The sequence below is a fragment of the Actinia tenebrosa genome, unplaced genomic scaffold (assembly GCF_029948245.1).
Source record: "Actinia tenebrosa isolate PJP-AT-01 unplaced genomic scaffold, QUT_ActTen_1.0 PGA_scaffold2__45_contigs__length_23673736, whole genome shotgun sequence".
NCBI classification, from domain to species: domain Eukaryota; kingdom Metazoa; phylum Cnidaria; class Anthozoa; order Actiniaria; family Actiniidae; genus Actinia; species Actinia tenebrosa.
The window spans coordinates 12,662,751-12,676,530 of record NW_028292579.1 but is presented as its reverse complement, the minus strand read 5'-3'; the positions used below and the strand labels follow the sequence as shown (position 1 = coordinate 12,676,530).

Below are 13,780 nucleotides of genomic sequence, written 5' to 3'. Positions count from 1 at the left end.
TTAAACTGTCAGTTTGGTTTGGCGGGAAGACACGAACATTGTGTTAAACGCATGACTAATATATTAGAAGCAGCTATGTTAGAGCCGAAGCGAGCGTGTACAAGCACTTTAATAATTGCATAAGCCTAACGTAGGTATTCACCATTTTCCATTCATCGGTTCACTGGTCAAATATAAAGCGCCCAAGCGAGGCGCCAAGGTACTTTCCGAAAGGATTATTCAAATTTGAACCTTGCAACCTCGACTGAATGCTTTGTGTTTGACCAGTGAACCGAAGTATGGAAAATGGTGAATAACACAAACTTTAACAGATACGTGTTTGATAAATGTTAATGTCTGTTAAGACTTTCGTTATCACTAGCAACAGCAATGTAACAAGGACTTCGTATGTAAACAATAGATACTTTTTGAAATTCATGGTGGATTTTCTTTTCACACGTGCTCAGAATCAAATTTGTCCATTCAGCTTGAAAGAATAAAATCTTTTCAGAGTATTTTGGTAGATATTTTTATGAAATTGGATAAGAAATGAAGTCCATGGCACTTTTGATCCGTCTCAATCCCCCCAAAGAAACTCCAAATTCAAGCTTGTAGGTACCGCTATTGCACCACAACATAAGACCCCAGAAATTTAAAATGACCTCAAAGCTCAAAACTGCATGTGAACTTGAAAATGAGATTCTAAGGAGAAGAGCACATGTAGCCGATAAAATTCTCACTTATGCTTGATCATAGGGTCAAAACTTTACATATACGATAAGCTTTATTGATTCATCGCCCATGCAGGGGCTTCATTTCAGAATAAATTTACAACATTTGTCTCTTTTAAGCTTTTGAGTAGTCGGTCTTAACTATGCAGACTAGGTACAGTCGGCTTGCTCTACGGCCACTTTAATTTGAAATTAATTTGAACCGATCCTTTACGGGTATTGTAATATATGAAGAGTTCGTCACAATACACAATATTAAAGCAATGCATTACAGTGTCTAGCTGTAATTTCACCATTTTAAAAGCGTTTGAGCAAAGCAATGGTTTGTAGTTTGTTTCGATAACCTCGTTATCTATGAGCTAAGCCAGTTAGTTACTCGTTCCTTGGTAATTACCTCGGAACGAGTAACTAACCCCTACAAAGCAAATCGCTCCTATTTTCTTGTGTCGTTTTCTGATATTGGTAATCTCTGGCCTTAAAGGGACGACTCCAGTCGAAATTTCAGGACACATGACCTGACCCACTCAAATCAAACATTTTTGTCATTTTTCAAACATTTTTCAGAGGGTGAAATCACGTGACCCCGGCGTTAGTGTCTGTCTGTCTTTCTCTTGTATGTCTGTTGCTTTGTTGCATAGTAAACCATGCTGTGATGAGTCAAAATGAAAATATACAGTTGAATCCCGGTAACTCGAACCTCTAAAGAAAATGAAAGAAGTTCGAGTTATTGCGAGTTCGAGAACCGGATGAGAGCAGACTACCGTGTTTTGCTTTTATTCATGTTTATTCAAACATAGCTTAATGCGTGATTCAGGTTAATAACGGAAAACAGTTTAAAATGAACAATATTTACTGTATTTATTTTCGGACTAATACGCAGAACTAAGCAGCAACTTGTTAAAAACTAGTGGAAAGGATTTTCTGCTGACTCCGCTTAATTACGTATTTTCATGTCGTGTAGAAAAACATCGTTCTCACTACAGGAATATTAATGAACTAAAACGTTTTGGGTTTCATCATAAATTACAGTTGAAACAAAGTTCAAGTTATTGAGTGTAAAATTATAGAGAAAACTACCTGAGGCTGGGAAAAGAAAATTGCTTCTAGTTAGCGGGAGTTCGTCGATCGAGTTATTGCATATTCAGCCCCCTATCACCATATCTATAGCTTCTATGCTTCTCTTATCAGCGCGTTAAAAATTTATAAACTTATAAATCAATATTTATAATTCAATATTTGTAATAAGACAGCAGCCGGCATGATCTGTTTTCATTGGGAAGACTATGACTTGCGGCTAAGGCGTTCGATATTTTCAAATATATTTTCTCTTTCGTTTGGGAATAAGGAAAAAGGAATTAAAACAGGATTTTCAAGGTAGTTTGGTGAAGTTATTGCTCAGAATATTAATTTGCCCGAAGCCACAATGTCGAACTAAATGAAGTTAATTCAACTGGATTCAAGATGTACTAATGGGAAGGAATGTAGCAGATGTTTCGCTCTGTAATGGTTGCCATGGAAATCGCCTCCCAAAAATTTGGTTGCCAATTGAATTTAATCAATAGTAAGATTACTCTATCCTATAAAAATTTAAAATAATAATAAAATATCATAAACAACTCTTTGTTTCACCTGCCGGCTTATAAGCAAATGCATGCTCCATGAAGATAAAACTGATTACAAATTTCTCAAAAATAATAAAAGGAAGATGATGAAAAAGAAGAAGAAAAAAGAAGAGAATTAGGCCCAGGTCAGACGCCGTAATTCACATGAGCCGAACCTAATTGTAGTTTGGATCGACTTATGGAATTAGATCGACTGGGTCGAGTCAAACGTCGAACTTATTACGAGTATTTACAGTCGTACCAAAAACAATCATGTTTGAGTGGTCAGCGGCAAACGCATCATAATGGCGTCGGCCATGGCAGCTCGCCGGATATTGCTAATAAAAAAAATTTTGAATTCAAGAAGAAGACGGGCTACCATCAAAAAAAGCATCATACTTTTGCAAAAAAGAAGGGTGGCACTGCTACGTGTATGTTTTGTTTCTGCTCTTCTTCTGCTTTCGCGAAATGAAACGAAAGTACGTGAAAGAGCATGTAAACGCTTTGCACGTAATTTTGGTTGGTTTGAAATCGTCTGGAACAATTATTCAGATGAACGGTTTAAGAAAAGATTCAGGGTTTCCAGGGGAACATTCCTTTACATTCTCAGAAAAATCGAAAATCATCCGCCATCTTTGAAGAATGCTCAAGTGCGCATGCGCTTTAGTGATGGTTAATGAAAACGAGGCCAAAACATGCATTAACATAATTAATGCATTTGGATCGGCCCATGTGAGGTACGGCGTTTGACCCGAAGTCGATCTTCAGTCGTTCTTCACGACTGACCTAGTCGTGAAGAACGACTTAGTCGGTCCAAATTGAATCAGTCGAACTTAATTGGGTCAGACGCCGTACTTCGCATGACCTTATTACCCTATATGAGGTTCGGCTCATGTGAATTACGCCGTCTGACCTGGGCCTTAGTTGCTGTCAGAAATTAAAATGGTATGAAGAACGAAAAAAAAAATCAAGGTATGAAAAATGAATCGAAAAACAACAAGTCCCTTAAACACTTGCGAAATCAATTTGATATGAAGTCCACTGTCATATTGCAATTATTGGCAACTTTTAAGATCAATTGGAATGAATGCCAAAAGGCAGTAAAAGGCAATGATTGGCTTGCTCATGCGATAACATGTTTACTGAAAGCAATTTGCTGGATTTATGGCTTATTTTAGGGACTATAATCATTTTGAGATATTACATTTGCCATTGCAAGATCATATTTTTACTGATTTATCTTCTATCTTATTTGCCTTTCCAAATGTTTTTACTCGTTGAAATTCATCGGCTTCTGTTTGCACTATCATTATATCAGATTGTCTCCCTCTTTATTACCCCAGCCAACAAACTCCATTAATAAATAAATTATCTTCCTGTCACATCATAAACAGTTTTTTATGCTTGGAGACATTTTTAGTAAAACTCGGCACTGGTTAATTCATCCTGAAGTCCGGTCCATAAAGAGATCCTTCAAGAAGCATGACCACCAGGTAGTGACTCATCATATCCTTGAAGTGAAAAAAAATAAAGCCTTTCTAGAAAGTTCGTTAACTCAAACAAAAAAAAGCCTGTTAATGAAATATTAATAAAGTTTTGGCGGCTGTGCATGTGGAAGTGACTTTCTCGAAGCTGAGAAACACATGATTGAAATGATTCATAATTCAGTTATGTCAATATCGGCATAGCTACTTTGAGATCCAATGCGGCTTCATTTTCAACGTTCATATTAGTTTAGACGCTGATGTTTACTCCTCCATTTACAGTGGATGGCATCGAACTCAAACAGCAGTAAACCCTTATAATTATGGCTTATTTTGTGTATTTAAAAAAGTAATAAAAAAGGGTAATAAATAACGGACACGGTAAAACAATAGTCCAAACAATGGATCCGATTTTATTGATATAGGTGGTGGGTACTTTTGTTATCCAATGTTTTGGCAGATGATCACATGAGAAGCCAAACAAAAACTCTCGAAGCACAGGAGATTAGAATCGTACTCTAGGAAACTTAATATACCAAATTATTATTTTAGGAAAATCCAATTTTTAACAGCTGCCGATATTTTATTACTATTATCATCATCATCATCATCATCATCATTATTATTTATTTATTTATTTATTTATTTATTTATTTATTTATTTATTTATTTATTTATTTATTTATTTATTTATTTATTTATTTATTTATTTATTTATTTATTTATTTATTTATTTATTTATTTATTTATTTATTTATTTATTTATTTATTTATTTATTTATTTATTTATTTATTTATTTATTTATTTATTTATTTATTTATTTATTTATTTATTTATTTATTTATTTATTTATTTATTTATTTATTTATTTATTTATTTATTTACTTAATCTATAACCGGAAGACAAGCTTTCTTTTTCAGATATGTCTTGGTTTTCATTACTCTTTTCTTACCTTCCACTTCGTGGAATGATATAACCGTGGAATGATATAAGCTTTCCTCTTAATGTTGACGAGCGATACCTCTATATATTGTTTTTTATTGACTTATTTAATGCCCTGATAGCTGGGATTCGTTTTCTTTCTTTCTTTTCTTTTTTTTTTTTTTTTTTTTTCCCTTTTTTGTCCTTTTTTTCTTTTCTCTTTCTTTTCTTTCTTTTTTTTCCTCTTTTTTTCTTTCTTTTCTTTTTTCTTTTTTTCATTCATTTTCTTATTTATAGAAGTTGCATTAATTATTAGAGAGTTTAATTGCTAGAAATAAGTTAGACCTGTATTTTCTTAAAACCTCTACATATCATCCCCCATTGGCAAAGGTGAAATTTGTGGAATTATCGCAAGCGCTCCATATACATAACCCCCTTCTCTAATTCTAACTCTCTTAAGTAAATACAATAATGTCAGCATGTCAGAAACTCTCATTTTCTAATCCCCCTTTTGTAATTTTCCCGTTTTTTTTGTTTTTTTTGTTTTTTTTTGTTTTTTGTTTTTTTGTTTTTTGTTTTGTTTTGTTTTTTTTTTTGATGCCTTCATATTTTCATAAGGTGGTAACGTCTTTCTAAGTGGCCACCACCAAAATGAAAAATAAAAACAGTAAAAAGATAAAAATTAAATAAAAAATAAAACTAATAAAGGAGGGCAAATGCAGAGAACGTCTTGTAATTACAACAAAACGGAATAAAAGAAAATCAGCACATCATTGTTGAAATCCTTTTGTCCTAAAGTTAATTTAATCTGAAAAAAAAAGTTAAAGCTTAAACAAAGAATTAGTTTTGTCAAGATGTACATACTGTATAGCCAGCTGCATCCTCAACAGTTGCATTCAGTCATGTCTCAGGTTCTCAAGATTTTAAGTTTCTATTTCTTCCTTCAAATAGTGCTTTACCGTTGTTATTGTGATCAACAGCACTTTCATGAGTTTCCACAACTACTTACTGAAAATACTCACAACAGACAATTCAGTTCGACTGCAAAAAATCGAAAGCTTTTGAAGTCCAAGTATAAAACAGTGAACGTCCACAACAGGATGAGTTGTGTTCATCAGTGTACTCGTATGGCAGACTCGTGTACATCTGTTAACTTTAAGAAACAACCAACGAACGGGCTTCATTCGTGTCAACTGATGACTAGTGATCAGTACGACCAACCTGACGCCTTGCAACACGATCAGGAGTTTGACCACATCACATTGCAGGTAAATCAAATCACTTGAATGTCGTAGTTATTGTTATTGTTTTTGTACTTGTTTTTGTTGCTGTGTTGGCGGTGTCAAAATGTAAAAGCCAAACTAAAACTCTCGAAGCACAGTCAACAAATCTGAACTTTGCTCATCCGAGAATCCAACCTAGACTAGTGCATTATGAACGTAAGCCAGGTACTCTAAGGAGCCAAATATACCAAACTATAGCTTATTTAGCAAAATCTATTTTTCAACAGCTGCCGATATTTCCAAGCTGCCATGAAATTCGACAAAACAGGGGAACAGTTAATGGAGTGTACAGTATCGCTTCTAGTCCTTCTCATCCAGTTCAAGTCTACTGTGACATGGTAACCAGTGGAGGAGGATGGACTGTCATCCAAAAACGAATAGACGGCTCGGTCGATTTTTACCGTGACTGGGCTGACTATAAATGGGGGTTTGGAAACAAACTTGGAGAGTACTGGTTGGGACTGGATAATATCCACAGGATGACGTCACAGAGGAGATACCGTCTGCGAGTTGACATGGAGGACTTCGAGGGAAACACGCGATATGCTGATTATGGATTGTTTAAGGTGGCTGATGAGAGTGTTAATTACCGTCTAACTGTGGGACAGTACACAGGTAAGCATCTTGTTTTATCTGTTTATTTAATCTTCCTTTTTTTTTCTTCTTTTTTTTCTTTTGTCCGTTTGTAATACTGCCTTCTTGTTAACTGAGTGAGTTGAGCATCGGACTTTTGTGCGGTTAGTTGGAGTCCCGGCCAGACCAAAGCTCAGGGTCTTTAAATAACTGTGGAGACGGTACTGCCTTTATAGTTACATTTGAAACTGGATAGAGCTTCACTTGGCTCTGATGATGACATAAAATGGCGGTCCCTTCCACACTACCTCACCCTTCAATGGAAGGACGTAAAAGTACCACTGAGGATGTAAAGAAACCCTGTCAGTGACCACCCACATTGTCGCGCCTTTTCTTATGATTTCTTAATGAGTTGATTGTGAGATAGATATGGGGATCATAAAGGGGTTGAAAAGTGTGAAAGGGGGCACTGTGCCCTATTGTGCAGCACCAGCTTGCGGACAAAATTTCAAAAAGATAAAGATAATAAATAATGATAAAAGCTTATCATAGCGCCGGATTCTGTTTGCCATTATCTAATTCTTATTGTAAAATTCAGGGAATGCTGGTGATAGCATGGCAGTTCACAACGGAATGGAGTTTTCAACCAGGGATGCTGATCATGACCGTGACAACGCTAAATCATGTGCCGTGGCGTACACAAGTGCTTGGTGGTATAACAGCTGTCTTTTCACTAACCCTAACGGCCAATACTACTACACTAACCCTAGTCCTTTTTTGAAGGGTATTATATGGTATTATTGGCGTAATGATGACTATTCCATGAAGAGAATGGAAATCAAAATAAGACCCGTAGCCTGATTTGAATAATGTCAAAGACAGTTGCGTATAAATGTTATATTGTAGGTTCAAGACCACGGTTATGCCTAGCTTGCAAATTTTGTCATGGCAATTAGTTGTATGTAAAAAAAAGGAATGATTTTACAATAACTTACAAATTTCTCGCGCGCTGATTGGTTATTTTTTATCATCAATAAGAGGACAGACTGATAAAGCTGACGTGAACGAGCGCGTGCTCTTTCCGTTGGTTGTTTTGATTGCTAAAAATGAGTTTTTATCGTTTTTGTTATTATAAGAAACAAATAGACATCAGTTTTTTATGTGTCTGTCCTCTTATTGACGATAAATTTCGTCACATTGTCAAAGTAGTATGCGGATGCACACGGTTACGCCTCGTGGATCCACACTACTTTGACAGTGTAATGACGCAATTTATCGTCAATAAGAGGACAGACACATAAAAAACTGATGTCTATTTGCTACTCTGATCATACTGAACTTATAACTTGGTGCCTTCTGGGCCACCAAACTAAATTTGGAAAAGTAAATAAACATTTAAAGTGCTACTATGACGAAAATCGCTCAAACTTGGATTCAGCTGAAACTTCCTAAAAATACTCTTTAAAGGTCCAATAATCACGGTATGAAGTGTTTTCTCGATATTCAGGACGAAAGTATGATATTTTTACGATTATTTTTTGGAGTCTGTGACGTCATACACTCAACATCAAACATTGCTACATATATTTCTTTGTATATAAATCCTTCATTTATTTTATTCCTATGAAGCCCAAAGGGTGGCTAATGTGCTTATTTCACATTACTTGTGACTATAATTTGTATTTTGGGGTGTTTGGGTATTTCTTTCTCCCTTTACTACTGATATTTTGATCATAAACTACAAAGAAATGTATGGAGCGATGTTCGATGTTGAGTGTATGACGTCACAGACTCCAAAAAATAATCGTAAAAATATCATACTTTCGTACTGAATATCGAGAAAACACTTCATACAGTGATTATTGGACCTTTAAAGAGTATTCTTAGGAAGTTTCAGCTGAATCCAAGTTTGAGCGATTTTCGTCATAGTAGCACTTTAAATGGATGTATTTGTAATTCTTTTGATACTTGATATAGCGTTTTTGTATTTTTTGTTTAACAATATCAAGGATTTGATAACATATACATACCTAGTGGCCCTTCTCTCCCCTTGTCTGACATTTTTCTTTATTTGATAGAGCACAGCGAGGTCTCTAAGGGGGTCAGTGAAAGATAATCCAAGTTCAACAATTTTCACCTTATTTGACCAAAATCAAAGTGCTATTAAATACGGCCAAGAAAATCTAGTTTTGCAGCCAAGGTTGAACCGAGAGAAAGAAAATGACCAATAATCCTGTTTGCTGCTCATAAATGTCGTTAAAATTGGCTGTTATTTCCTTGTTAATGATATACGTGAAATAAATGTACTCTATATTCTGTTTGCTCTAAAGCAGTGTTGTACAAGTGTAATATACCGCCGTACAAAAATTAGTAGTATACAACTTTTGCTGTTCATTAACAGAAAATATACATTCATTTGTGCCAATAGTTGTATCAATAACGTGTATTGTACTTTCATCAACACCACAAGTCACATCATTAGCGCGGATCGACTTAATTTCAATAACGATATTTGAATATGCGTGTACACGTAAATCAGCTCTTGTTCTGTCTTATTTTTCGTGAATGAGGCGCCTCATTTTGTTTCTCGAAAAATTTGCACATTTCAGTTTTATCTAAATTGGACTCCCTGTGCCTATTGCGAGCTCCGCTTTTAGGCAGTGCCTGAATTTATATATTATACACATTAGCGTTTTACTGGGAAATACGGCACTGGCATATTTCATACGAACTACACCTGGGACCTCAGTGGTATATTTTTTATATCCTCGCAAGTGAAGATATCGATGACTTCTTTTGCAATCTTTTCCCGCTCCCTTGTGCGCGCACGTTCAGGAAGTTTTTCATTGTGAATGGGTGTCTATATAAATTTCCGATCATTTAGACGGTAGAATGTCCTCTTAATTATTTTTATGATATCAGTTATGTAGCCGTATTTATTAGGGCTCTCGACCAATTAAATCAGGAAGCAATATAAAAATTACATTAGTGGTAAAATATATACTTTAAATGATTGTTCTATCTATACTGTGGACTTCAGTGGATTGGTTTTAGTTATTCTCTAAGGTCAGCTAAAATAATCGATATCTTGTTGCGCAGAAACAATTTAGTCGTTGGTTTTCCTTTCTGAATCATATTCGACGATTCACAAACACACACAATGAAAGCTTTGTGATTATTTCAATAATACCGATTCCAATCCTACAAGCAGCTGCATCCTCAACAGTTGTAGTCAGTCATGTCTCAGGTTCTCAAGATTTTAAGTTTCTATTTCTTCCTTCAAACAGTGCTTTACCGTTGTTATTGTGATCAACAGCACTTTCATGAGTTTCCACAACTACTTACTGAAAACACTCACAACAGACAATTCAGTTCGACTGCAAAGAATCGAAAGCTTTCCAACTCCAAGTATAGAACAGTGAACGTCCACAACAGGATGAGTTGTGTTCATCAGTGTACTCGTATGGCAGACTCGTGTACATCTGTTAACTTTAAGAAACAACCAACGAACGGGCTTCACTCGTGTCAACTGATGACTAGTGATATGTACGGCCAACCTGACGCCTTGCAACACGATCAGGAGTTTGACCACATCACATTGCAGGTAGATCAAACCACTTGAAGATGTTTAAATGTTCTTGTAGTTATTGTTTTTTTGTTGTTGGTTTTTTTTTTTTTTGTAGTTCGTGGTTGTTGTGGCTGTGTTGATGGTGATGGTGGTGGTGGCAAAGTTTATTGCCGTAATTATTGCCAAAATTCTATCGTTTTCAGTATAAGCGATGAAAATGTTTACTGAAAGGCTGTGGCTAAATGCCCGGCAGCTTATCGCGGTCTAAAATTGACTAAATGCCCGGCAGTCCAAACTTTCACCAAAAAACGATAACTGGCTACAGCTAATGGAATCAAACTATTCTAACTTTATTACGGTATATTAAGCGCTTCTTGTAGTCTGGACTGATTCGAATAAGGATTGTCTGTATTCGCTCGGCATATAATACGGAGCACTTGGTTCATGTCACTAGATTTATCGAGGAATATTAAGCGCTTCTTGTAGTCTACACTGCTTCTAATTAACAATTAGACTAGAAGGTCGAGTTTTCTATGAGTCAATAGATAGATGATGAGGCGCGTAGCTCATAGAAAAATGACACTGAAAACTTTACTGAGCGAAGGTCAGCCGGCGGCACTGTTTTCATTTATATTTAATTTGCGAACTCGTCTCGAAGTATTGACGTATTAAAGCTTAAACTCGCTCTATTTCTATAGCTTTTTGTCTCTATCAGTACTGTCAAAACTCTCTTTCCAATATTTTTTATCTTATCAGTTCTTGGGATCCTTTTTTTAAATTAATGAGTGATAAACTGAAATAATTTATTTACAAATACTTTGTTGTCAGATCATTCAACAGTTCAAACAAGCAAAAGAATGTACTACTATAACTTCTTTCTTGAAAATAGTGATAACACAAAGAGAATTTGGAAGGGTATTAGACAAATCATTAATTCCATCAAAGCATAACAAAAACAAGAGAACTGTATCTAACATTATTGAAAATGATGTTGAAATCACTGATCCCAAAAAGATAGCTAATGCTTTTAATTGCTACTTTGTTAACATTGGAAATAATCTTACAAATTATGTCCCAAATGTAGAAAAAATACTGCATCTTGACTTCATGAAAACTCCAATATGTAATAATTTTTATATTTTTCCTGTCACTTCCACTGAAATTGAAGAAGAAATCTCCAATTTGAATATTTCAAAGGCAACAGGTCCTTTCAGCATACCAACCATGTTACTAAAGTTACTTTAAAATGTTTTGGCAAAGCCTCTTGAGATCTTGTTTAATGCATCGTTTTCAGCTGGTATCGTACCAGACTTTCTTAAGTCAGCTAGTGTTATACCAGTTCATATGAAAGGCTCACACCTTTCCCTCAACAATTATCGACCAATATCATTACTTTCTGTATTCAATCGACTCCTGGAAAAACTTATGTACAACAGGTTATTAAAATTCTTAGACAAAAATGAAATTCTTTCAGCAAACAGTTTGGATTCCGTGCAAAGCATCCAACTGATCATGCTATTCTTAGCATTGTTGATAAAATTCAAAAAGCAGTTGATGAGCATGACTTTTCCTGTGGAATCTTTCTGGATTTTAGTAAAGCCTTTGATACGGTAGACCACAGCATTTTGATTGGCAAATAAGAACGTTATGGTGTAAGAGGAGCGGCTAAAAGCTGGTTCACATTGCTTAACTGGTGGCTGTGCCGTGAGTTTTGATGTTTATGCCGTCAGTCTTTTGTTTTGCCGTGATCCTTGTGGGCCACCGTACTCACATGATAATGAGCTTTTTATTCGCAGTTTTTGTCCGATGATATCACAACAAACGCTTAACCTGAACTTCACTCACATCTAGAAATGGAACCCATACACAATTTTCATAAATGGCTGCTGTTCATTTACACAAAAAAAGTTGAAAATTAGTGTTTTTGGAGTTAAAAACCTTTCAAATCATTGAACTTGCTGATTTATATAACGTGTGTGAGTTTCTAATGAAAGTGATAAATCCTGGACAAGATATGAGCATTTGACATTTTAAAAATGCACCAAGGCTTCCAGTCACTGATCATACATACAAAACTCTCTATTTTCGATTTCTCATAACGTCTTTGTATTCTGTCAAGTTAAACACATTTTTCTGGAAATGGTTTGCATAAAGTATTATTTAGCAAAATCTTTTTTATTCAACAGCTGCCGACGTTTCCGAGCTGCCATGAAATTCGACAAAACAGGGGAACAGTTAATGGAGTGTACAGTATCACTCCTAGTCCTTCTCACCCAATTCAAGTCTACTGTGACATGGTAACCAGTGGAGGAGGATGGACTGTCATCCAGAAACGAATAGACGGCTCGGTCGATTTTTACCGTAACTGGGCTGACTATAAAAGGGGGTTTGGGAATAAGCTTGGAGAGTACTGGTTGGGACTGGATAATATCCACAGGATGACGTCACAGAGGAGTTACCGCCTGCGAGTTGACATGGAGGACTTCGAGGGAAACACGCGATATGCTGAATATGGATTGTTTAAGGTGGCTGATGAGAGTGTTAATTACCGTCTAACTGTTGGACAGTACACAGGTACGATGTGTATTAGATTGGATGCTATATCGGGTCATATTGATGTTTGACAGACATTTTCTTGACGATATTGATGGAGTTGAGCCTCATAATTCATACCTTCATTCACCACATTTGATTGACACGCCATTGCTGTCATTTGTTTTCAGGCACAGCTGGTGATTCTTTGTCTCTTCATTCTAATATGCAGTTTTCTACCAAAGACCGTGATAACGATGCTTCTTCTTCGAGAGACTGCGCCAATGAATATCCAAGTGGATGGTGGCACACAAGCTGTCACTTCTGCAACCTCAATGGTTTATACCTCAATGGTGCTGGTAGTGCGTTCGGTAAGGGAATAACATGGTTTCTTTGGAAAAGGTTACACACCTATTCTATGAAAAGAATGGAGTTGAAAATAAGACCGAAGGAATAAACTGCTTCTAGATGCTGTCTCCGAAGAAGGAATCGAAGCATAATAATTCAGGAACCTATATAGCTATATCTTCTGGAACGTTCATGTTGATTAATTTAGCGGGCACGGAAGTTAGGTTTCGTGTCAAAATATTTTTCTGTTAATACTCTTAACTGATCACGGGTTAACTTACAAAGTTTGTCTTTGTCTAAGCAATAGTATGGACCGCTCAATCAACTGATTTTGAAATCATGATCACGCTTACAACGTTTACAAGTCAGTTCTTTTGTCTATAGCTATACTTCTTCCACTGTTTTTTCAATAGTATTTTCAGTTCCAAAATAATTGAGAATGAGTAATGATAATTATTAAAAAAGCTGAAAACTTGCAAATGCACAGAAAACATCGCTATGGAAAAAATTTAGCCCAACAACAGAAAACGTTTTTTATGTAGTCAAAGAAGATCTAGAAGTATTCACGTAATTCAAGAATTAAGGTGCGTTTTTTAGCGAACAATCGCATATTTTTACTTTCTATGAAAAGCAGTTCCGTACCAAAAACTTTTCCTCAAAAGTTATAATATTTCTCTATAGATAATTTAATTTACTCGATAAAAACCAGTGCGTTTGGCAGTGTGCATGATTAATTTCGAATATTCAATACAAATTAA

At 35.6% G+C, this 13,780-nt stretch overlaps 1 protein-coding gene across 1 annotated transcript; it reads left to right on the top strand.

Moving 5' to 3' along the window:
* The first annotated feature begins 5,597 nt into the window (after nt 1–5,597).
* LOC116302520 (uncharacterized) lies at nt 5,598–13,437 on the top strand. The gene is made up of 6 exons (XM_089034065.1): nt 5,598–5,986; nt 6,229–6,616; nt 7,173–7,433; nt 9,862–10,178; nt 12,329–12,716; nt 12,866–13,437. The coding sequence occupies exons 1-6, from the start codon at nt 5,621–5,623 to the stop codon at nt 13,129–13,131; spliced, it is 1,986 nt and encodes a 661-aa protein (XP_088890191.1). The 5' UTR covers nt 5,598–5,620; the 3' UTR covers nt 13,132–13,437.
* The last annotated feature ends 343 nt before the right edge of the window (nt 13,438–13,780 follow it).